This window comes from Orcinus orca, chromosome 3 (genome assembly GCF_937001465.1).
Source record: "Orcinus orca chromosome 3, mOrcOrc1.1, whole genome shotgun sequence".
Lineage (NCBI taxonomy): Eukaryota > Metazoa > Chordata > Mammalia > Artiodactyla > Delphinidae > Orcinus > Orcinus orca.
Window position 1 is genome coordinate 80,917,739 of NC_064561.1, and position 26,410 is coordinate 80,944,148.

The window sequence follows — 26,410 nt, forward strand, 5'->3', positions numbered from 1 at the left end:
AGGAAAATAGTATAAAAAACTCTGGAACTAGTTTTGAAGCCACTACAGATCTACAGGCCTTTATCCAAAACCCATGAAGACAGGTGTACTTTGTAATTCAGAGAGATTTTTGAATTTTAGGAAGGCAATATGACACATAAGCTGCAGGTTATATAATATCCCCAGCTTGGAATTCAACACAATAATATTTCTTCAGCTAAATGTGTGAATATTCCCACTAAGTGAGATAAATAGATATTGCTTATAACCTTATATCACTTCAATTCAGATTCTGCAAGCAAAGTCATAAATGTTTTTTTGGTTTTCAGAGCTCTTTCTAACTCAGAACTGCTGGTAGGGGATTGTGGAGCTGTAATACTGGAGAAATTATGTCTCAAAAAAGAGGCTGTCCCCATCCCAGAATCCTGGACTGGGTTCTCAAGAAGCAGGGCTCCTACTCTGGGAAGATTGGGAGAATTACCTCCTTTGAGAAGGCTGGCCTAGCCCCTGGGATGGTATTTACCAATGCCTCCTAGCTCAGCCAACCCTTGGATTCATTAGCCATAGTTTATTGCTAGTAGGCCCATTGCTTATGAAGCCAGGCTTTCTGAGTTGGCCGAAAGAACTGTCACTCTTAGAGAGAAGACTTCTTTCCACTTGGGGAAGGGCGACAGGAAGGCACAGGGATGGCCCTGGCCCCCAGTGGGGATGGTGGCAGAAGCCCCACAGATACATGTAAAGGGTGGGGGGGAGGATGCTACTGAAGGTGCTGGAAGGGAGGGCCAATACTGCGGCAGGGTGGGGCCTGAAACCTGACTCCCCTGGGATCCCCACCTAGCTCTGGTTGTCCCTATGGCTGGTTCAGCAGTCACAAAATAGTGACTCTCAGCTAAATATGACCAACCAGTGTGTTTTGTCAGAATTCTGAAAGCCTAACAGTGAACTGGGAACTTTCCAATCTGCTGTTGGCCCAATGGTCCTTATTATCTTACTTCCACGATTTACACATTTGTGCCATCTGCTGGGATTAGAGTGTCTGACCTCGGCAGATGACAGTGGGGTCATATGGGTTACCTCAGTATTTAGTTTTCTGAGCATAACCAGCAGCAGAGATATCTGGACTATTTCGAGTAGATATGGTCTACCCAAGACATGCCCTTAGAAAACTGTATAGTAAAGTATCATAGCTCTATTTGATAGTAAACTTTCCTGTTTAAGTACCAGTAAAGAAGGTCTGAATCTGGAAGTTTCCATAAAACATTCCCTCTCATTCTAGAAACTGAATAGCAGGCTCTGTCCTGCTGCTTTTGACTTTTCAGTCCCTGACATTGTTTTGTTTTTTTTTTTCTTCTCTTTTAAACTTCTGGCATTCTAGCATTGATTAATACATGGTTTGCTAATAGATTTTTGGGGGATTAGTCTTAGCAACAAAAAAAAAGCTTAAAAAAAAAAAAAAGAAATGAAATGAACTGAGCTTTTGTTAATGCCAGTGTATTTTCCATGAAGGCATGTTTGTGAGTTCTCTGTTGCCTGGAGCCTTGCTGGGAGGTTCAGTGAGTCTAACCTGGAATTTCCCCAGAGCTTCTCTCCTCTGCATCCTGTCAAGCTAGGCAAACTCTAAGGGGCCTTTTAGCTACCACAGGTCATTTTTCCAAAACATCATGTGATCCAACTCTAAGATCATAGTTGTTAAATTCAGATCAAGATAAAGTAATCATATCTTGAAATGTGCTGATTAGGTAAGTAATTAGAAATGAACTTCAATAATTAAAATTAATAGGCAAGAATAGGTTGTACTTAACCACCTTTGTTTATTACAGAATTTAATTCTGAGACTAAATGTTAACCATTAAAAAAAAATCCTTCTCTTCAATATATACCAGCCTGTGTTTCTTTCCTAATTACAAAATACTGTTATTCCATTTTTCCAAAGGAAAACTATTTTCTAACCATGAAAGATATATAACTCTATTATGAGAACAGTAACCAAGAGCAAAAGGATGATTCCAAATAGCTCACTTTAGGAAAATGGACTTGAGGCTCCTTCATTAATGTACTTTGGAGACCCACAGTTATAACTCTAATGGCTTTATCCCAACAGTATCCCAAATATTCTTTATGCTAGCCTTAAGCTGTTTCATAGCTAAGGGTTATTAATCTGGCTGGCTCATTCTTGGTAAGAATAAAAACATATTTGGGGCTCTTCAAATGTAGAAAAAAACCCATGGGTTTTACTTCATAGAATCAGTTTCTTGAGATTAGGAAAAACTTCACAGGTCTTGTCTAGATGTATGTTTGAGTCCCCTCTATACTTCTGACCCAGTCACCCCACCAGACTCTAAGTGGGATGAGAGCAGGAACCATGGCTATTTCATTCACCTGTGTGTAGCTTATGTTGAGCGTTCAGAGTAATTGTTGATAAAAGGAATGCAGAATGTTGAATGAAACTATCAAAGACTTGAAAACCTCTGGGAACAAGGAACTCATTACTGTTCAAAGCAGCCCAGTTCGTGCCTGGGCAATACTGGTTGCTCAGAGTTCTCTTTTGTAATGACTGGACTGTCATCTCTTCCCACACATTTGTTCCATTTTAGCCCTTCAGGCTGCACAAACTTGCTCTACCACGTGCCAAAACTTTAAATATCTGAATTGACCCTCATGCCCCACTCTCTCCACCTGGCCTCTGAGCTTTGCTTCTGCAGGCTAATATGCCTAGTTCTTTCACAAGCCGCATAGATCTGAGTGTCCCCATGTGTTCTCAGATACTCCCCTCTGAGCATGCTCTAGATTATCGCCTTGAAGTAGGCAGGATGGTCAGAGAAGGCCTGACCTGCATAGGATGGTTACCTTCTGCATTCTAGAGTCTATTGATGATTTTTGATATCAAATTAAACTTTTAATTTTTTGGAGGAATCAATTTTTTCAGCTTTTCAGAGAGAACTTCTAATTCAGTCTTAGCAAACCCTACCTAAAAGGCAAGCAAATTAAATGGGAGATAATTATTATCTTGGAGGCAGGTTTAGCCTGCTAAATGGTTCATCTGTTGTGTCTTGTTTCCAAGGTGACTTATGTGGATTCAAGATAATTTGGCTCTTTGTGAAGATTAGACATAGAGAGTTAGATGGAGCATCTCTCCCTGGGTGATCTCTGCCAGGAATGTTCCCTCCATGGCAGCCAAGCCAATCATCGGGACTGCCAAGTCTAATTCTGGGAAACTAAGGTCTCCCCATGTGGTTGCCTGATAGTTAAGGCAGAACTGTGAAGATTTTGAAAGGCTGCTACTAAAAAAGAATTTACTATATATTTTCTCATAGGGCTAAAGGTACAATTTAGCAAAAAGAATTTATTGATTTTCATGAACTTTAGTATTGCCTGAAGATAATTTTTAAATCAAACTATTAATGTGGAAGATGCAGGTACATGTATATGCAAATATGTAAGCATTTTTACTAGAAATAATTGATTGGTGAGATAATATGTTTACATTTAGGTAGAGAAAATTGTAAAAGAAAACAAAATTTTTTGAAGTTATTTGAATCCTCTGAAATTATAGTCAGTTTATAATTTGGGGGGAGGTAGGGATGATGGAAAGTGGGAGAAGAAAGAGGGGAAAGCTGATGGGCGAAGGCAGGGAAGGGGAAAGGAGTGGGGGGGTGTGAAAGGGAAAGGGGACAGAGAAGGCAGAATGTTTAAGAATTTCCAAGTGGGCACAGAATCGTTACCTGTTTCCTGGTGTGCACTTTGAGTCTTGCACTATGATATATTTGGTAACTCACTGGTCAAAGTTAAATAATTCTTATGTAATAGAAATGTATTGTTCTGGGGGAAAAAATCCCTTCCACTTCCTGTTTTGAATGTATTCTAGTTGATTTATGGTGGTTATTGGTTCCAAAAAGAGCTGGGACAACCAACAGATCCTTTCATGCTTCCATGAGATAGAAGATAATTCTTACTCAGTATTTGCAGGAAAGAAAAGGACTAAATTAGAGTCCTCCTGCTGAGGGTTTACTTCTCAAGGTTACATCTTTGGCCATCACATCTGGGCTAATGAGAACAGCTGGGCTGACAGGACACAGAAGCAACCTAAATGTTCATCAACAGAGTAATGGATAAAGAAGATGTGGCACGTGTACATAGTGGAATATTACTCAGCCATAAAAAGGAATGAAATTATATCATTTGAAGAGATGTGGATGGACCTGGAGAGTGTCATACAGAGTGAAGTAAGTCAGAAAGAGAAAAAGAACTATCGTATATTAACGCATATATGTGGAATCTAGAAAAATAGTATAGATGATGTTATTTGCAAAGCAGAAATAGAGACACAGACATAGAGAACAAATGTATGGATACCAAGGGGGAAAAGGGGTGGTGGGATGAATTGGGAGATTGGGATTGACATATATACACTACTATGTATAAAACAGATAACTAATGAGAACCTACTATATAGCACAGGGAACTCTACTCGGTGCTCTGTGGTGACCGAAATGGAAGGAAATCCAAAAAAGAGGGGTTATATATATGTATGGCTGATTCACTTTGCTGTACAGTAGAAACTGACACAGCAGTGTAAAGCCACTACACTCCAAAAAAAAAAAAAAAAAGAAACAGTTGCGCTAATAAATATTTCAAGGGTGTGTCATGAACTCTGTTCTTGGTGATAACAATTTCATCATCTGTTCATCTGGGAGGATTCTTCCTTGAATACCAGGGCCAAAAGGTAAGAGTCAAAGAATTTGTGATTCATTTATCCTTCTTTCTACTGCTCCTCCAGAAGATATGCTGATGGCAGGAAAGGAACAAGGGTTTACTTGGAGGGCTGGAGAGTGGAAGGCCATAATGGTGGTAATAGACGGACTTAAGCTAGAAACTCTTGGGACCACTGCAAAGTGAGTAGGCCTAATTGGCCCTAAGACTATTGAATCAGTCCTCTTGCCAGGTTTGTGGGTGTCAGCAGACTTCTGACTTGAGAACCAAACCTTACAGTGTCCCCCTGGCTCTGAAATCCTGCTGAGTCTATTCCAGAGTCTCTTAGTCCTCTTCCTCTTTCCCTCGAGGATCTGTTCTCATTGGATGGTGACTTTGAGATCTTCATTTTCCACCCCTGTGCACAGAAGAGGTAACACAGCAGGCCTGAGACTGGTCTTCTAAGAAAGACCTGTTGGCAAGGTTGGCTTTTAGCTGGCATTTTGGAATTTGGATTCTGGGGTGTTCCCACTGTTCCCCAACTGATAAAAGTGGCTCCATGAGCCTAGACTATGGAAATAATATGATTTATGCCCATCATCTGCTTTTTTTCTGGGAGTTTAAATTTGGAGTATGTACTGATACTAGGCAGAGGGTGCCTACATGACCAGCTGCCAATAAAAACCTTGGGTCCTGAGTCTCTAATGGGCTCCTCTGGGCACATCGTACACATGTTGCTACATTTTGGTTGCTGGGGCGAGAAGTGCATTCCCTGTGACCCTCCATGTGAGGGAGAGAGCACGAGGAAGCCTGTACATGGATTCCTGACTCCACCTGCATCTTTTTCCCTTTTGGCCCAACTTACTACGTCACTGTAATAAATCTTAGCCATGTGTACAACCATACGCTGAGTTCCTGAGACTTTCTGTGAATCTCCGAGTGTGGGGTGGTCTTGGGGACCTCTGACGCAACTCCCTTTCCTACAGTACTCCTACATCCCTATCCTAACCCTACACAGTTCCAGTGAAAGGGTAAAAGGGAAGCATTTTTTAAAAGTTAAATGGCAAATAAAGAAAATATTGATCTAGAAGATCTGGTTCAATAAAAACATGCCAATCCTTTTGAAAGTCAGGAAGCCATATTTATCAGTCATGGAAAACTTATTTACATACTTTGTACTTACAGAATATGAACTTTCAAAAAAAGAAATGATTTCTTATGATCTCTCACTAGCATTTTACAAAATAACAGCTTAATTGACATATAATTCATACACCATAAAGTTCACTCTTTTGAAGTCTATATAATTCAGTGGTTTTAGTATCACTAAACAGAGTTGTGCAACTGTCACCACTAATTCCAGAACATTTTCATCAGTACAAAATGAAACCCTGTAACCATTAGGAGTCAATCCCCATTCTCCCTTCTCCCTAGCCCTTGGGAACCACTAACCTACTTTCTATCTCCATAGATTTGCCTCTTCTGGACATTTTGTATAAATGGAATGATGTGGTCTTTTGTGACTAGCTTCTTTCATCCATGTCATGGCATGTAACAGTACTTCATCCCTTTTCATGACCAAATAATATTCCATTCTGTGGATATACCACATTTTATTCATCAGTAGATGGACATTTGGGTTATTTCTCCTTTTTAGCTATTATGAATATCCATGTACAAGTTTTGGCCTGGACACATGTTTTCAGTTATCTTGGGTATATACTTAGGAGTGGAATTGCTGGATCATATGAACTTTATGTTTAACTTTTAGAGGAACTGCCAAACTGTTTTCCAAAGTGGTTGTACCATTTTACACTCCCAATAACGTATGAGGGTTCCAATTCCTCAAACATGCTCACCAACACTTGTTATTTTCTTTTTTGAGTATAGTCGTTCTACTAGATGTGAAGTGGTATCACGTTGTGGTTTTAATTTGTATTTTCCTAGTGACTAATAATGTTGATCACCATGTTGCATCTTGTTGGCCATTTATATATCTTCTTTGGAGAAAAAGCTAGTCAAATCTTTTGCCCATTTAAAAATGAGTTGTCTTTTTATTATTGAGTTGTAAGAAATTCTTTATATATCCCAATACTAGACTTTTACCAGATACATGATTTGCAAATATTTTCTTTCATTCTGTGGATTGTTTTCCACTTTCTTGATGGTGTCTTTGGTATTTACTTTTGATGAGGTCCAATTTATTATTTTTTTTGTAACTTAGGCTTTTGGTGTCATATCTAACTCCCCACTTTTGGTAGGGATTTTAATCACCCCACTTATTTTAGGATGTCTACATCCATTAGCCCAATTCCTTTACTCCCTGATGGAAAGAGATTAAAGGTGGGAGGGCTTGCAGTACAGTGAGGTAGAAAAGAGCATGGGGTTTAGAGTCTTAAGATTGAGTCCAACTCATCTGTCATGGGATTTAGGTACTTGATTTTTCAAACTTCAGTTTTCTATCTGGAAAATGGGGTAATTACTATTTCATAAGGCTATTGTAAAATTTGAATGCGCTAATTTGCAAAAAGAGCTTAGCACTGTACCTGGCACGCAGGAGGCATCTAATAAATGTTAGGTTGTTATTTTTTTAAGAGAAGGTGGAACTGAGCCTGGACCTAATCAAGAATTACCCAACAGAAGTAAAGCTATCACTCTGTTCCTAATTGCGCATTTTGGAAAGGCTGCTAAAATTATATAGAACTGCAGATTTGCTTGTGGTTGTATGGTTTTCTGGCACTACGGAAAAGCCCGATAGGCACACAGTAGGAGAATTTTATTTCTTTCGAATTCAGTAATAAAAAAGCAATTGTTCTTTGGGATCCAAGGAAGAGCCCTAGACCAAAAAACTGTGGTGTCAGCATAACTGAACGTTTCATCACGATATGTGTTTCTTATTATTTATCATTAACTAAGGGCCGTTTATATAACTACATGGAAACTAACAAAATTCCTTCCCTGTCACGTAGGTAGAGGACTTTAAGAAAGGTCACTTGATAACTTCATTAAATATTTATCATACTTTACAGCATTACCTTAGAACTTTCATATTAATAGCCCAATCATTTGGTATTGACATGAACAGAGTGGTTTAGGGCCACAATAAAACATACTCTGTTTTATTATGATAAACACAGATAATGGTCAACCTAAAATTGTGTTACTTTATTCATCATCAAAAGTTCAACTCTTGGTCAGTAATTGGCATAATTATATTTCCTAATGGGGACAATTTAGCAAACATTAAAAACTCTTTTGAGAAAACCCATAATAAGCCAATGCCATGAAATATTTAAGTTATGCTACACAGTTTGCTTTTTCACTTGTTCCTATCTTAACGTGCAATCCAAAAAAAAAAAACATTTAGGGATTACTCTGTCCTTACTAAGGACAGAAGACTAACCAATAACCTTAGTGGGATACATAGTCTTTTTTACTAAAAATTTGGCAATTCAGTAGGTGATCTAGAAGCAACATGCTGTCATTAATGGGAGAATGACAGTAGGATACAATGAAAAATTTTCAATCATTACCAAAGTTGATAAAACAATTTGTGGGATGACAGACCAAGTTAGAAATCAGCCAAAGGTGTATTAAATAACATTTATGGAGTGCTTATATATGCTAGGCAGTGTTCTAAGCACTTCTCAAGTCCAGTTACTCATTTAATCCTTACAACAGCTCTGTGAGGTAGGAGCTATCACCCTCCCCACCTTTAATAGGAGGGGTAACTGAAGCACAGACATGCCAAGCCACTCAGAGGAGATGGGCCTCCAGGCAATCTGGCTGAGGCGCTGGTGTTCTTAACTCCCCTTCTATGCTACTTCTCAACTCAAAGAGGAATTATTATTAGTAGAGTAGTTTTTGGGTTTCTGGAATCTCTACTTCTTCAACCCCTGCCAAATGTGGTATATAATAATGCATATAAATAAAAGATCTGATAAGTTTTTCTCTCTTTTAAAGATGCTACCACCTTTATGTTTTATTCTAAAATTAAATTCTACATTAAATATGTCACATACTGGAGTATGTATGGATTATATAATGTGGTCAGCTTGTATAATGACAATATGAACGTCCCCCCCAAATTATGTCTATGTAGGGGATAAGTTTCATTCCCATATTTTTCAGAAATCAATCATATTGGAAATACCTTTTCATACCATCACAATAGCTTCTTGCATAGATTTGTTAAGCTGTTAGTAAGTACTTTCCCATTTCCTGGTATGAAATATTGATGATAACATTTAGCAAATTAGTCTTGGTTGAAAAATGAAGCATTATGTTAACAACAGCAACTGGGGCAGACTCAGTTTTGTATGGCCTAAAGCCTATACAATATGGCGGAATTCTTTCAGAAGAAAAAATACATAATTAGGTGCAAAGAGTGAGTATTGAATTAGGAGAGCTTTGTTCAAATGATAGGCCCTAAAGTTTCAGCTTTATTAGCTTCATGGTAAAACACCACTTCAGATAGTAACTAAAATAAAATTTAAAAAAATACCACAAAAATAAAATAATACCTGAAAAGAATTCTTCACTTTTTTCCCCCAGAAGGAGCTTGTAATTTTAAACTTATATATATCACCTCATTTGATTTTTTTTTTTTTCCTCCTTTTAATTCTCAGTTGTCTGGAAAAATCCTGATCTCTCCATTTTGTAAGATGAGGAAAAAGAGAGGCTCAGTGATTTGTTCCTGGTCACGGAAGTCTGTCAGGGCTAGGCCTGGGCTCTTTCCATTATTCTTTCAGCAGATGAATTTGGAGAGATAATATTTTTCATCAGAAATGAAGAAGCCTCTTCTCTTAGTGTCTTTATCGTTATTTTACTGGAGAAGAAGCTAAGGTCGGACAAATTTACAACAAAGCCAAAGCCCAAATTCTCGAATTCTTGAGTATAGAACATTGTTTCACCTTATAATCCGGTAGCACTGTTGGGGAAATGTTTCATTTTGATGTGAGACAGAACTTGACCGTTTGAACTTGTCTTTTCTCTCTAGAGATAATTAATTTTTTTTTTCCTAGAAGAACTGTAATTTTGAGGAAACTACTTTGAGGAAACTACTGGTGGGTGTTTTCCCCCTACCTTATTTTCATATTTCTTTGAGATCATCATAACACAGACGTCAGTCATACAGGAGAAGTGAAATCACTCGACTGCTGCTTGGCTCTTCAAGTTTGGACCTTAAAGTCCTCAAGTTTCTCCATGTTTCAAATATATAACAAAGTATTTTTTTTAGCTTCATCCCCGCCCCGCCCCGTGTTTAACACTCACTAAGTCGTTTGTAAGTTATAAAGGAATGTATGGGGATAATAAAACAAATAGGAAAAAAAAACCCTTAAGGTTTGACACAGGGCTCAGTGGATTATGACTTCCGACTGTGTTTCTATAGTAACACTTTGCCTACCTTGTAACTATAATAACAGCAATTTTTTAGTGTCCTACTTGCCAGCCACTGTATATTACGCATACCTAATCCTCACAACAGTCTTAAGAGGTAGGTGTTATTTGCCCCATCTTACAAATGAGAAAACTGAGGTTTGGAAAGGTTAGATAACTAGACCAAGGTGACGCAGTAGGTGCTGGAATTGTGATTCAAATACAGGTCTGAGTAACTCCAAGGCTACTGCCCTTTCATCATGTATCACCTTTCAGATTAGAAATATGTGGTAGTTTTGCTGTCACCCACAGCTCTTGTGGTGGTCAGCCTCCAAGATGGCCCATGTGATCCCCTCCTCTTGATTTTCTCCCCCTTTTATGATCTCCATCCCCACTGAATACACAGGGCTGACCTGTGTAACCGAGGGGATATTGCAAAAATGCAAAATACTTGTTGGTTAAGTATTGCTTGAGGGAAATGTTATCCGAGGCAGAGAGAAAACAGGCACAGAGGCATGAAGATATGAAAATGTGAGGCATGTGTGAGGGATTATTTATTAAATTAAAAACCAATGTTTTATGGAATTATTTCTTTTATATCTAATTTAATTCAATTTTATAGTAATTAGGTTTATTTTTAAACTTTAATTCAGCGTAGAATTAAGCTAAAATTAAACTTATATTTAAATTTATGGAAACAGGAGTTTCAGCCTATATTGCTCCTTGTAGCCTTTCAGTTGTGTAATTTTTCCCTGTCTTTTCCCAATGGCGAGGATGAAACACTTGGGACCACAGTGAGGCAAATACCAGTTGCGATCTAATAATGAATCACTGTGGAAGAGTGAAAAGGTCCTGGACTCGGAGTCAGAAGATCTGAGAGGTCACCCGACTTTGCCATTAGCTGCTCTCCCTGCACTGAGCAGATTGCCCTGACTGGTCTGCTGCCCCTCAGCCTTCCTGGGGTGAGGTCAGCAGCGCCCCAGCAAGGGTCAGCCGTGCTTGCCAGCTCAGGGAAGCTCTTTATTCATCCATCACCCAGCACCATTTTTTTTTTTTTTTTTTTTTTGCTGTACGCGGGCCTCTCACTGCTGCGGCCTCTCCCGCCATGGAGCACAGGCTCCGGACGCACAGGCTCAGCGGCCATGGCCCACGGGCCCAGCCGCTCCGCGGCACGCGGGATCCTCCCGGACCGGGGCACGAACCCGCGCCCCCCGCATCGGCAGGCGGACCCCCAACCACTGCGCCACCAGGGAAGCCCCACCCAGCACCATTTATTCATCCATCTAACACTTAACATTGTTTACTTTGTGCCTGGAACTGTGCTGAGTGATTGGTTAGGAATAAGAGGCAGAGAGTAAGGAAGAAAGACAGATATAAAAACAAGCGAGGTTCAGTGTGTGATAAATGCTGTAATGGAAATAAACAAAAGGTACAATGTGAGCCCAGAGAAAGGGAGATAGGGTGGGGTTGGCTTTCTGGAGGCAGTGATACCTGGTCCAGCTTTGAAGGACAGCTCAGAATTGACTCTGCCCACGTGTTGTAGGCAGAAAAGAAGGTTCAAAGGTCCAGAACTAGCACTTGTGGCTGGAGGGTGATCTCCCTGGGGCATGAAGAGGGCAAGAGATGTGACGGGAAGCCGACAAGATCACAGTGTTCCCTCACAGTCCAAAGGACAATGCTCTGAGATAAATGAACGCACTTGTATGACCTGACCACTCCTGCTGTCAGGTTTCTTTATCGCAGGAGCATGCTTGGAGTGAGGCTTGTTCACGGCACACTGTTCTGCCCCTATGGGTTTATTGGATGGAATAAACTAGAAGTTTCTTTTTCTCCAGGATTATCCTGGCAGCTGTGAGTCTTCCACATTTGGCAAAGTTTATTTTGTCCCACTAAACATTTGAAATGTGCAGTTTATTTCCAGATCTAAGTATTGCAACATGGGGATTAAGAGGAAACATGCTGTGGGAAATTATAATGTGGAGAGTTAGGTTAATAATTTAATCTTCAGGGTACATGTGCCTTGCCTACCCTCTATGTTTGCCCGAGTGTGTGTCTGTCACCAACAGAGACTGGAGCCCCTGGAAACAGAAGCTGGGTCTTTAGCCATTTCTTTACTCCACAAGAGTCTCTCCTCATTGTAGAGTTTCTTCTTTGTGCCAGGTGCTGGGGCTACAGAGGCAAGGATGTATTCCTAGCCTCTAAGAGCGCTAGGTGATAAGTGAATATTACCATTATTCCTCTGTAGATCTCCCCCACTGCCTTATAATAATCACAGCTAGTGTCAGAACATTTGCTGTGTGCCAAGCGCTTTCTGTATTATCTCACTTAATACTCTCCACAGTCCTATGATTATCCCCATTTTGCCGTTGAGGAAAGTGAGGCACAGAGAGATTGCACGGTTCAGAAAGTGATGAAACCAGATGTACACCAGGCAGTCCTTCCTAGACAGAGCATCCCTACTCAGAGATTATAGAAAGTATTCCATAACTTTCTGTTAAAAGAAATTACCCACCATAGTTGTTCTTTTATCACCACTCAAAAGTACATAGAGCAAATACCATTGTCTTTTTACAGATAAATTTAACTGAAACTCACAGGATCATATAATGACTCAGTGTAGAAATCAGAATCCCAGAAAAGACTTCAGTCTTTCAGAGAATGATGCCTACTTCTGAAACAAAGTGTCCCCTCTGGGGTTGTAAAAATCACCTTGGGTGCAATGAAGAAACTGAATGAAATGACCCTTGAAGATGGATTTGATTTTCGGAAATAGCCCAAATAATTTGAGCCAAGCCAGGTGAAGAAATTGGTTAACGAGGTTGGATAATGCTATTTCAGTCATGTAACTGGCTGTGCATTCACTATCTGAACTAATGTCATCGGTTCAATTATGCCGTACGGCAACAACAGAAAACTTCTCTTCCTTTTCTGTTACTTGCTTTCCTCACCTAAGCAACATAGAGAGTAGCCATAATCCATCTACCACAGTGAAAAGCCACCAAAGTTTATAAGGTCACATCTGTAAAAAGTTCCCACGAGTAAGCCACTGTGCAAATAGCGGAGACTATTATTACTATTATTATTACTGCTGGTTGATACAGAAACACTCATTCATCACTTGTGGACTTGTTGGCAGATCTTTCCATTTGCCCTCATCTAGGCCCATACAGATACACATGGAAGCCAAAGCCTAGAACTTCCACTTCAATGACCCTTGGCTGGTTTTGTTTTGTTAAACATGGAGGCGAGAGAGGGAGAGAGCAAGAGAAGGAGAGAGCAAGAGAGAGAGAGAGAGAGAGAGGGAGAAAGAGAGAGAGAGATGAAGGCATGTAAATGAACCTGATTTTTAAAAATCTGTTACAATAAAAAGCTTTTAATGAAAATGGGACTTTAAGCTGAACTCATCCATAATAGATTTCCACGAGCTTTTAAAACCAAAAGGCTCAGATCTGCTGGAGAACACAGATATAGAAGCAGTTAGAATCAGCAGCAGATCAATGACTTTTTTTTGTGGTACGCGGGCCTCTCACCGTTGTGGCCTCTCCCGGTGCAGAGCACAGGCTCCGGACGCGCAGGCTCAGCGGCCATGGCTCACGGGCCCAGCCGCTCCACGGCACGTGGGATCTTCCCGGACCGGGGCACGAACCCGTGTCCCCTGCATCGGCAGGCAGACTCCCAACCACTGCGCCACCAGGGAAGCCCCAGATCAATGTTTTGTGGGCCTAAAGCTTATGCAAATTTAGGGTCTTCTTTAAGAAAAATCATGAATAAAAAATTAGGCATGAAAGGGAGTATTTATTTAGAAAGAGAAAAGATACCAAATTATTAGTTTGGAAATAGCTGACAAATTCCATCAATACCTCCAAATCCAGAAAACTAATGTAACACTCATAAATCAACTGCCTTCCATACTCTATGCTATTTTCTTATTTTTAACTGATACTTGTTGATCTCTTCATATGGCAAGAATTTTGTAATATTTTCAATAAAGAGATAATTTAGTCTTTTCTCTAGAAAAAGCTTAGGTTTTATCGATAGGTTAGACATTTCCTTTCAGAGTCAAGCCTATTCTTGATAATGTCATGCTAAGATGTACTATGTGACGTATACAGAGACAATGGCTGCTTTTAGTATTACCTTGGGTTTGTGCCCCATTAACAAGGGATTCTGATAAATCGTGCAATAAGCATAAAGTCTGGTATACTTCTATCAGCTGCGTCATCAAGTATCAAGTCCTAATAGGAGAGAATTTCTGCTGTGACTTGGCATTAGTGAGAACAGAATCCATATAATTTATACGTGTGGTGATGGGAAGAATTTGCCAGAGATCACCTTCTGGCTCTGCACATTTCCATCTTTGTTTCTCTTCCATTCCCTTCATACTTCCGATGCATGGCACTTGTCAGACATGTTTAGACGGTGGTACCATCTCCGGCCCTGTACTTCTGTGTCACCGAGCAAGGTGAATTTGCTTATTGGAGTATTCCTGGAAGCCAGGACAACCAGCAATAACTTATATGCACATAGAAATGATGGTAAATCACATAAATACATTCCACTAATCTCAAATTAAATGTATCTCCAAACGACTTCCCCTTAGCTCACAGTGCCAAAAATGCCCCTGGCTACCTGACTGGAGAGGAATGTGACAGAGGGAGAATTGGAATGGAGAGAGAGAGCAATTATAATTGTAGTTAGAATATTATCTGAAAAATTGACGGAAATGTATGACTACATGAACATCTTGCTAGGGACATTCCCAGGGCCTTGGAAGGGGCCCAAATAAATGAGGGTAGAAGCTGAAGCTTCTTTGGTTTTATAATAAACATTCCCCTGATGGCAATACATGCTGGTAAGTGGTTAATATGGAATATGGTACCGACAAATAAGAAAAGGCTGCTAGTTCTGAGGGTGGAAGTAAGGGGGCAAAGGGGAGTCTCCTTTGATGTTATACTAGACCTTTCAGGAGGTGCATCTGGAAAGATGAATAGGAATTTTCAGACGTCCTGCATGTACAAAAGCCCGGTGACACGATCAAACATGTGTATTGAGAGAATACTGAGTGCTCTGTATTAGTAGACTGTGGAGAAGAGCCTGGCACAGTTTGGGAAGGAGACTGTAGGTCCCTTCTCTCCTGGCAGTGTTAGCACTGGGGTGTGCTATGCTCTCCTTCTTGGAAAGTTCTAACTCTCCTAACAAAGAGGCCTATTCCTCTGTATGTCACCTCCTATTCTAACCTCCACAGCCCCGCTTCAGTACACCCTGGTAGCCTCAAGGCTTGGCAGAGTTCACCCGTCCTGCTACCCTGACCTCACCCACTAAGAACAGATTTAGTCCATTCACTGAAATACCTGCCTTGTGCTCAGGACACTATTATCTTTCCCCTTAACACACTCTTACTTTCTTTGATTGCTACCCCTCATCCCTGCTCCTGGAGAAGGAAGCCCATTTCCCAGAACTCAGCCTCCCTTCAGTTTCTAAATATCACTCTTAACCCTACAATTCCTATGATGAACACCAGCTGAGGCCATGGGCTCACCCAGTAAAAATGGGTCAAGATATGATGTCTACTGTGTTCCTGTTCTTCAGGTACCAAATAGTGCTTCTATCCTTTCCCTAAAATCAGAAGTGGGATTGGCTAAAAAAAACCAAGGCTCTTGGGAGGGTAGAGTGGAGGGGAGGAAGGGCCAGCATCTCCTCTTCTACTCACTGGTGACAACTGGATGAGTAGAGGAGTAGAAGCAGAATCTTTGGAGCCACTAAGAGGAGGCAGAGTGAATGTGATTCAAGGCTGTCTTGGACCTGCCAAGGTCACTGTCCACTGCAGCAGCCTGGAGTGGTCCCCAAACCATAGCACGGGTAGTATGAGTAGGCCTGGGCTGGTCCCACCCTGGTTTCACATTCCAGCTTGGTACTGCCCCATATTTGCCCTCTTTGGTTGTCATCTTGGACCTTGTTTGTGCCTCCCAAAGCCCATGGCACCCCATTCAACACATTAGCTCCACCGGGCAACTTTCATCTTTACCTAAAACCGAAATAGACTGATACTCTAAAAAGAAATATTTTGGAGAAACAAATTTATTAAAAGCAATAGCTCTAATGGTAATTTGCATAGTAAATCTCCAAAAACTAATTTTAAAAAATACCTGGTTTTTATTTGCCGAATGACTAATTTATGGAACTATTAATTCTCCACAGCCTTTTCCAGTCTGTTTATAAAGCTTAAAGCAATTCATGTTTTTCAAGGCTGTCCAGTGTTCTGTATTTTGGGAAATGATGACTTGTTGTGAACTTTGAATGTTGAGGTACTGTGCGCTTTATGAGTGCCAGAGATTTTCAAATGAGGATCATCTTAGTGGAGGCCAGGAAAGTACTCAATAGTTTCTACAACTTCTTAGAAAACCTCAATAAGAAGGAAACTTTTTTTTTTTTTTTTTTTTTTTTGCGGTACGCGGGCCTCTCACCGCCGCGGCCTCACCCGCTGCGGAGCACAGGCTCTGGACACGCAGGCCCAGCGGCCACGGCCCACGGGCCTAGCCGCTCCGCGGCACGCGGGATCCTCCCAGACCGGGGCACGAACCCGTGTCCCCTGCATAGCAGGTGGACCCCCAACCACTGCGCCACCAGGGAAGCCCAGAAAACTTTTTTAATCTGAGAAAGGCTGATAAAACCTGAAATGTTAAAAGCATTCCCTTTTAAATTAGGAACAAAATGAGAATGCCTGGAATTACTATTTATAGTCAACATTATAATGGAGTTCCTTGCTTGTATTATAAAATAAAAAAGATTTAAAAGGGCAAAGTTCAGAAAGGTAAAAAAAGTTTTAAATTTCAAATAATATTATTGTCTACAAAAAACTCAGTCTACAGATTATTAAAATTAATAAGAAGATTTAGTAAGAATGTGGAATATAAGATCAATTTAGAAATTTAATTACATTTCTGCACAACATCAACAAAATCAAATTAAAAATATATTTCCAAAAGCAACAAAGTTGTAAAGTATCTCGGAATAAATCTAACAAATGATGTGTAAGATCTTTGTGTAGAATAATCTAAGCTTTATCAAAGGATATTAAAGAAGACCTAAATAAATGGAGGCCACACCATGTGTGTGAATAGGTATATTTAACACCATAAAATGTCAAATTTCCTCAAATTGAGCAATAGATTTGATGCAATTTCAACTTTTAAAAAAAGTTTTTATGTGACAAGCCAAATTCTAAAATTTAAATGGTAGAGCAATGGGTCAAAAGTAGACAATCAGGGCTTCCCAGGTGGCGCACTGGTTAAGAATCTGCCTGCTAATGCAGGGGACACGGGTTCGAACCCTGGCCCGGGAAGATCCCACATGCCGCGGAGCAACTAAGCCCGTGTGCCACAACTACTGAGCCCGTGCTCTACAGCCCGCGAGCTGCAGCTACTGAAGCCTGCAAGCCTAGAGCCTGTGCTCAGCAACAAGATAAACCACCGCAGTGAGAATCCTGTGCACCACAACAAAGAGTAGCCCCTACTCTCGGCAACTAGAGAAAGCCCAAGCCCGTGTGCAGCAACGAAGATCCAATGCAGCCAAAAATAAATAAATTAATTAATTAATTTAAAAATTAAAAAAAAAGAGTAGACAATCACTTCTGAAGTGAGTAAGAAGTCTTGTCTCATCAGATAACAAAACTTTTATTATAAGGTGATAGTAATGAAGACAGTGATATATGACAGAGCTGGCATTGCAGATTAATGGGGAAAGGAAAGACTATTCAATAAATAATGTGGGAGAATTCTTTATCCATATAAAAGATTAGATGAGGACCTAATTCACACCAGAAACAAAAATAAATTCCAAATACAGAACGGACCCTAGTTTTAAAAGAAAACATACTTTTAGAAGAAAATACATAAGAACATTCTTATAACCTCAGAGTGGGGAAGGAATTCTTAAGTCACAGGAAGCGCAAATCATTAAGAAAACAAGATATCACCTCACACCAGTCAGAATGGCTATTAACAAAAAGACAACAAAGAACTAGTGTTGGTGAGGGTGTGGAGAAAAGGGAACCCTCTTGCACTGTTAGTGGGAATGTAAATTGGTACAGCCACTATGGAGAACACTATGGAGTTACTTAAATAACTTAAAAATAGAACTACCATATGATTCAGTATTTCCACTTTTGGGTATTTATACAAAGAAAACAAAAACACTAATTTGAAAAGATGTATGCACTACAATAGCAGCATTATTTACAATAGTCAAGATATGGAGGCAACCTAAATGTCCATCAACAAATAAATGGATAAAGAAGGTGTTTTTTTAATATATATATATATATATATATATATATATATATATACACACACAACATTAACATAAGATGTACAGAAAAACATAAATGAAGCTTTTGGCCAACCCTATATATATACACACACATACATATACACACACAAAATGGAATATTATTCATATACCATAAAAATATTGAAATTTTGTCATTTTTGACAACATGGATGGACCTGGAGGATATTATGCTTAGCGAAATAAGTCGAATAAATCAGAGAAAGACAAACACTGTGTGATTTCACCTATATGTAGAATCTAAAAAATAAACAAATGAACAAATATAACAAAACAGATACAGATGCACAGATACAGAGAACAAACTAGTGATTACCAGAGGGGAGAGTGGTAGAGGCAGGGGAAAAATAGGTGAAGGGAATTAAAAAGTACAAATTACTAGGTGTAAAATAAGTTACAAGGATATAATGTATAGCACAGGGAATATAGTCAATATTTTATAGTAACTTTGTATGGAGTACAATCTATAAAAATATCAAATTTCTATGTTGTACACCTGAAAATAATATAATGCTGTAAGTCAACTATACTTCAATGAAAAATAAAAGTAAACAAACTGATAAATTGAAAGTAAGAACTCAGATATAATGGAGAGCATGAACAGACAAGTCATATGCTGGAATAAAACATTTGCAACACACGTAGCTAACAGAAGATCAGTATCTGGAGTATTTCAAAAACTATCTACAAATAAGGAAAAGATAGTACCCTCTCTCACCCCCTTTGCTTTCCCAAAGGTTCATAAATCCACGAGCAGGAATTTAACAGAAGAGGAAATGAGAATGACTAATAAACATGTTGAAAAGATGCTCCTTTTGTCTTAATAAGGGATATACACATTGAAACCATTTACACTGAGATGCCATTTCATACATTCCAGTTTAGAAAGAATTAAAAAGTCAAACAATGGCAATGTTGAGGAAGCGGAATAATGCTGGTAATAGCATAAATGACACAGAACTTTGGAACAGAGTTTGACATAATCAGTAAAGTTAATCATGTCCATATTATAGCCCCACAGTTCCTCTCCTAGGTATATATATCTTAGAGACACTCTTGTACAAGCACACTGGAGACATGGGCAAGACTACGCATTGCTTGAATGAGCAACAAACTAGAAATAACCTACAGAGAGGCCAGAATACCCTTCTAAAGGGAACGTCACATCATGATACTCCCCTACTCTAAACCCTCCAGTGATTTCCCACCAAGATTAGAACAGAATTCTAAACCCCTTCATCCTCTACTTGTCTCTCTGATTTCATCAGGTGCCACCCCGCTGAGGTTCCTCAGGACTCAGCTCACTCCCCTCTTCAGGGCGACTTGCTGCTTCCCGATCATGTCATGCTTGTGGCTCTTTTTTCATCCTTGAAGTCAGCCTAAATATCACGTCCTTGGAGAGTCCCTGACTTGCCACTCAATCTAAATTAGTTTTTCCCACCTTATTCTCCATATCTGCCCTGTAATTTTTTCCTATAAAAATATACATTAATATTTTGAATTATGTATGTATATATGCATTCATTCATAATTTTTTTTGCCTGTCTTTGACATTAAACTAATAACCTCCATAAGCACAGGGACTACATCTATCTCACTTATGATTATATTTGCTGTGCCTTCCACATAGCCTGGCATATAATAGTTATTCAACAAATCTATGTTGAATTGAATGGTTGAATAAAAAGACTGCATAAATTGTATCTGTGCCTATCTGAGTGGTTTGCTGATCTGAGGGTACATATGATTTGCTGTAGTTCATGGGAAGGATAATGGAATGCCACAACAGCCACATAAATTCTTAATGTTAAGGTAAAGGGAAGTGTTTATCTTTTTTTGTTGTTTTTTTAAAATTGAAGTATAGCTGATTTACAATGTTGTGTTAGTTTCAGGTGTACAGCAAAGTGAATCAGTTATATGTGTATGTATACATATATATATATTCTTTTTCAGATTCTTTTCCCTTATAGATTATTACAAGACACTGAGTGTAGTTCCCTGTGCTTATATAGTAGGCCCTTGTGGTTTCTGTCTTTTTTTTTTTTTCCTTTCTTTTTTTTTTTTCATGGGCTCTAGGTGTGCGGGCTTCCGTAGTTCTGGGTCGCAGGCTCCAGAGAGCAGGCTCGGCAGTTGTGGCGCACGGGCTTTGTTGCTCCGCGGTATGTGGGATCTTCCCAGACCAGGGCTCGAACCTGTGTCCCCTGCATTGGCAGGCAGATTCTTAACCACTGCGCCCCCAGGAAAGTCCTATGCATTTTAATTTGATTTTATTTTTCCTCGTTAGAGCTTGAGTTCCAAGAAGAGTTTGCATTACAGTCAATGTAAGAGGAGGATTAGGCAGACGAAGCAATTAAAGAAGCACTCGAAGTTCAGCAAAACATGGAAATAATGCAAAGTTTTACATTTTCAATCACTGGAATTGTGCTCTTGCTCAAATGACCATAATGCAAGTTATGTAGATTTATTTTAATGATGGATGGAAAAATTAAGCCAACCTAAATAGATGTATTAAGCAATATTTTGCATAAATTCAGACTCTTGATCTCTAAAACTTCTTTTTAAAAATTATTGAATTTGTTTTCCTCACTTGACAGTCTGATGTGCGAATGCTATTAAATGAAGTGTGATTTCGTTATTTTGTATTTAATTTTTAAACGCTATAATTTTGAGCTTTTTTTGTGTAAATGATTTAAAATGATTAAAAAATAAATCAAATGATTGACTTTCTGGATATAATATGGAAAAGTGAAGTTCAGGTGTGGAGGCTATTCCTCTGCCTTGACTTAATTTACATGGAAGTTACATTAAAGTTTACATCAGACGGAAAGTAAATTTTAGGTGGTAAGCATGCTGTAAGGTACACAGAAGTAGAAATATAATGTTGTAAACATGAAACCGATGTAATGATATAGACCAATGTCACCTCCATTAAAAAAAGTTTACACCAAAGTTGGATGAGGTATAATCTATAAAAATTTGAATCATTATGTTGTATATCTGAAACTAATATAATGTTGTAAATCAACTAAACCTCAATTTTAAAAGAGTTGCATAAGGAACTTTTTCTTGTAATTGATTCCACTTGCACTTGATTTCTACATTTTATAAGTTGCTAGAGAATTATTATGAGATAAAATGAAAAAGAGTAGATAAATGAATTTTCATTAAAAATATATAATTATCAGAGTGGTGTGCATGTAGATATTAATACTTACAGCTAAAGAAGATATGTTCTGAACCTAGTCAAAGCTGCTTTAAATCACTGTACAGTAAGTTGTTGGATCAGAGCATAGCCAGTACTATTTTAATATTTAATTTAGAAAGGTCCAAAGAAGAAAATTATTTTAATATTTTAATAATTACTGTTTTGACAATAATACAGTAATTTTGACACCAAAGTAAGGTTTTTGGTTTAACCATTTGGCTTCACTTCCTATGACCCTGAGAGTGGGTCAGGAATTGAGTAACTGCATAGCTGACCAGTTTTCTAGTACGTACTGAAAAGTACTGAAGAAGGCACTAACAATTATTGTCCCTTAATGGTGGTAAGAGTCCTATTTGCTCAGCAGATCATGTCCTTTGCTATGTACCCCCTTAAAATCCACCAGCCCAGGGGCCTGGGCTGTGCCTTCTCTTTCTACCTGGTAGAATCCTCCCTCTGGGGATGAGGAAGGGGCTCTCCAAGCAACACCTGTTGGGTGGCTGAGGCCATCAGGGGGGCAGACGGGATGTACCCACCTGAGAAACACTGAGCCGGGGCTGTCAGGGATGCTGTTCCGGGCCTCCGCACCCACCTTGCTTGGGCTGCCTGGAATCTCAGACTGGAACACTGTGTCATTGGATGATGACAACATTTTCTTCACCATTGTGGACTTGTCAATCGCCAAGTCAAGAAATAAACTCAAGGGCTCGTTTTTCAACCTCCCCAATAATGTGAAAATCTCTGCGTTTCAGCCTCTCTCAGTTCCTGCATTGCAGGAAGCTACTTCTTCACATGACTCCTAATCTAGCTGAGGCAATTTTTTTTTTTTGCAGTCAGTTAATGAGTAACATATAAGTATGACAAGAGTGGTTTTCATCCTACCCATTTGCTCTGAAGGAGAAATAAACATGTTTGGCAAACTCAGCTTTCAGTTTACTAATAGGAACACCATATAACTCTGGATTTAGGCAGAAAAGTCTATGGAAAAGGAAAAACTTAAGACAACGAGATGCAGAGCCAGGCAGGATCTAAACATTAAAAGTAGGGGTGCTTTCTTTAACCTCCTGAGCCTGAACAACAGGGCAAGGAATGTGGATGTGCTTTATGCCTTTACCATATAGGAAATAACGAACCCACATTTGGTAAGACACATGGGAGCCTTAAGGCTGTGCTGCTTGGTCTTTGGGACCAGAAGAGTTCTGGAGTTCTTATGGAAGTGATATGTACAAAGTTCGGGGAGTCTCAACATTCAGGTTGTATATTTTGCTGGTTATAGGAGGCTGAGCCCTCTACCAAAATGGTGATGACAACGAAGACAAACAAATAAAAAAATCACTAGGAGGCAAGGGCTCAGGCTCCATCCATTGCTTCTGCCTGTCTAACCACAGGTGATCCCAGCCCTGCTGAGCGTGGTATCAGCCATGTGTCTCTCACTAGATTCGAATGAAATCATATAGCAGAATATTCTATGTATTATCATTATTGTTATTTATAACCCTACTAAAAGCAGGAAGGAAAATAAATTTCCTATGAGATGATCTTCAGCTTCTTCAATCACTTAATGTTTATTCACAAGAAAAACATCGGTTTTTCACCAGTGTTACTAGTGGCAGGGAAGGATTTGGTCTGATGTAGCTGTGTTCTCTCTTCTCCTCCTTTTGTGATTAGTCAGTGACATTGGAGAACAACGGGCTTAAGTGAAGTACACAGATTCTGATAGTGGAAGAGAGCAAAGTTTCCTGGGAAATCAAACCTTTAGCCTTGCTCTTGTTAGCACTTTGCTCTAACCAGCTGATAACCAGCCAGGGGCAGGTTTGTGTTGCTCCGTGTGTAGTACTGACTCTAAGCACACTTTTGAAATTAGATAAAGTGTATGTTTCAGTGGGATTTTACTGATGCCTAATAAGGTGATCAGTTTATCCCAGTTTGTCCAGGATATTCTTAATTTTAGCCCTGAATGCCCCACATTCTAGGAACCTCTTAGGGTTGGGCCAATCAAGGCAGGTGGTCACCCTGGTTCCAGGTGTTGTCTTGCTGCAGTTGTGATGGTGCATTGCACCCAGCCTCCCTCCTTATCCTTTTCTGATGGTGCAGTATATGTATTTTTCTTTTTCCCCTTATATTTCCCCTTATGTTCCCCTTTTGTGTTGTAATTATGTTGGAAAGATATTAGGTAAGCTAAATTATACTAAAGTGTATTAATCGAACCCATTACGACCTAGAGATTATCATACCAAGTGAAGTCAGACAGAAGACAAATATCACATGATATCACTTATATGTGGAATCTAAAAAAAATGATACAAATGAATTTATTTACAAAGCAAAGAGACAGACATAGAAAACAAGCTTATGGTTACCAATGGGAAAAGGTGGGGGAAGGATAAATTTAGAATTTGAGATTAACAGATATACATTACTGTATATAAAATAGGTAAGCAACCAGGACCTACAGTATAGCACAGGGAACTATATTCAATATCTTGTAATAACCTATAATGGAAGAGTATATCTATCTATCTATCTATCATCTATCTATCTACAAAACTGAATCACTTTGCTGTATGCTCAAAACTAACACAACATTGTAAATCAGCTATACTTCAATCAAAAAAAAAATCAGACCCATCACCATACCTCATATAATAGCAACAACCTATAAGGTAGTTTCTGCTCCTTATAAACAAAAAAGTCTAATCAGTACAGATATTATAACTAATGAAACATGTTACTGTTTCCCAGGCAGGTTTAGATTTTAAGTGGGGGCAGTGCTTAGCTCAGGAAAAAATGTCTCTGAAGGAGGAAATCCCAGGGCCAGCAGCCAATCTTTGGACATATTTTTCAATAGAGGAGCTTTCTTTTCAACAATATTTTATCAGTAAGGCTCCATGCTAGCTGCAGTGAGTGATACAAAAATATTTTAAGAAATAGGTCCTTGCTCCAAAAATGGAGCTAGGAAGATAAAATATATGGAATTGAAAAGTTAATTAACAGTAAAAGAGGGAAGGGCTTCCCTGGTGGCGCAGTGGTTGAGAGGTCACCTGCCGATGCAGGGGACATGGGTTTGTGCCCTGGTCCGGGAGGATCCCGCATGCCGCGGAGCGGCTGGGCCCGTGAGCCGTGGCCGCTGGGCCTGTGCATCCGGAGCCTGTGCTCCGCAACGGGAGAGGCCACAACAGTGAGAGGCCTGCATACCGCAAAAAAAAAAAAAGAGGGAAGAAGGCAGTCTAGGGGAGGTAGCTTCGAAGTAGTGGAAACAGTATTGACTGAGCTCTTATGTAAGATGTTGAGTTCATTCCTTATCATAAGAAATTGTGCCAGAGATAAGATTTGCTGAAACTCTAGAGCATGGGTCACAAACTCAAATGTCTTCAAGAGCCAGAAGGTAAGGAAAACCGTGAGGTGGGAGGGAGGCATAGAAGTCAGCAGAAAGTGCTAGGAAAAGAGGAGTGCTCGTGCCTTCCCTAGAGCTTGTCAGTGTTAAACTACAGATACTGATGGGAGGGTCTGAAGGCAGGTGTGGCTTTTCCACTGGATTTCACTTCGTGATATGAGATGCCCATGAGCAATCTTTAAAAATTTGCTAGTAGTTAACATCTGGACTTTATGTTCAAACAGGAATAAGGTTCTGATGGCACATGGCCACTAAAAGAAAATGTGACTGACTGATTGCTTTATTTAAATGGATGGCAGTTGACTGCTGTGCATCAGTCTACACTTGCAGGCACAGAGCTGCCATTGTTTGACCCCTTTGACCGTTTAGATGTGGCCTCCGATCAAAGCACTTCGAGCCTTTGCCACAGCTTTCAGTTTTATGTGTGAAAATTAAAACAAAGACCAGGTGATCAAAGAGAAATAACTGGAGTAGGACATTTTTGTCAATATAGCTATAAAAGGAGCAGAGACACTGGCAAAAGAATGAATAATCTATGATAACAACCAGAATACAATGAAAACAAAGGTAGCAGAGAACTTTTATAGCCTTCCATGGAAAGGGAGATTAATAAGCAAGACCAAACAAGACAAAAACTGACAACTAGCAGGCAGTTTTAAGTAAGACCAGCAATGATGGAAACACCTCATTTTTCTTTTTTTTTTTCTTTTTTTTTTTTTTTGCGGTACGCGGGCCTCTCACTGTTGTGGCCTCTCCCGTTGCGGAGCACAGGCTCCGGACGCACAGGCTCAGCGGCCATGGCTCACGGGCCCAGCCGCTCCGCGCCATGTGGGATCTTCCCGGACCGGGGCACGAACCTGTGTCCCCTGCATCGGCAGGCGGACTCTCAACCACTGCGCCACCAGGGAAGCCCAACACCTCATTTTTCTGATGCTCTCCAATAAGTCACAGTGCTATGTCTTTATAAACAGAGACTGTAGAAGAGTCTGACATAGAAAAGAGAACAAGCAATGTGGGCTCTCCCACGTGGTGAGTTCAGTTAACATCTCTGGACTTTTTTCTCTTCTACTACGTGAAGAGATAGTAGGCTAGATCTGGCCTGCTGACATGTTCTGTTTGGCCTCTACCATGTTTTGTAAGTAGAAATTTCCTATACATTTCATAGAAAACATGGTTATCTGGCCTTGCCTGGAAAATCAGACCTGACAAGAGTATGGCAATAGTTGGCTGGTACTAAGCTGTAGAGGTCCCTTGTGATGGGGCTGACCTCTGTAGTTTGCCTCAGTCTCCAGCCTTCCTCAGGGCCTCACTCTGCTTGCTTTGTTTCACTTACTCTCATAACCTGCATTTGAGTTTGAAAGCCCCAGCCTAGATGATGTTGAAAGTCTTCTCTAGTTCTAGTTTTCTCTCCTTAAACCTGG

The 26,410-nt window shown here is 39.8% G+C and overlaps 1 protein-coding gene across 1 annotated transcript in view; it reads right to left on the reverse strand.

The window, feature by feature from the left end:
- The window catches only part of GRAMD2B (GRAM domain containing 2B), a 105,115-nt gene extending 82,799 nt beyond the window's left edge, over positions 1–22,316 (reverse strand). Inside the window, exon 1 of the mRNA XM_004279854.3 lies at positions 22,132–22,316. Coding sequence (XP_004279902.1) covers positions 22,132–22,259 — 128 coding nt within the window. The 5' untranslated portion in view covers positions 22,260–22,316. The remainder of the gene's footprint in view (positions 1–22,131) is intronic.
- Positions 22,317–26,410: the final 4,094 nt, after the last annotated feature.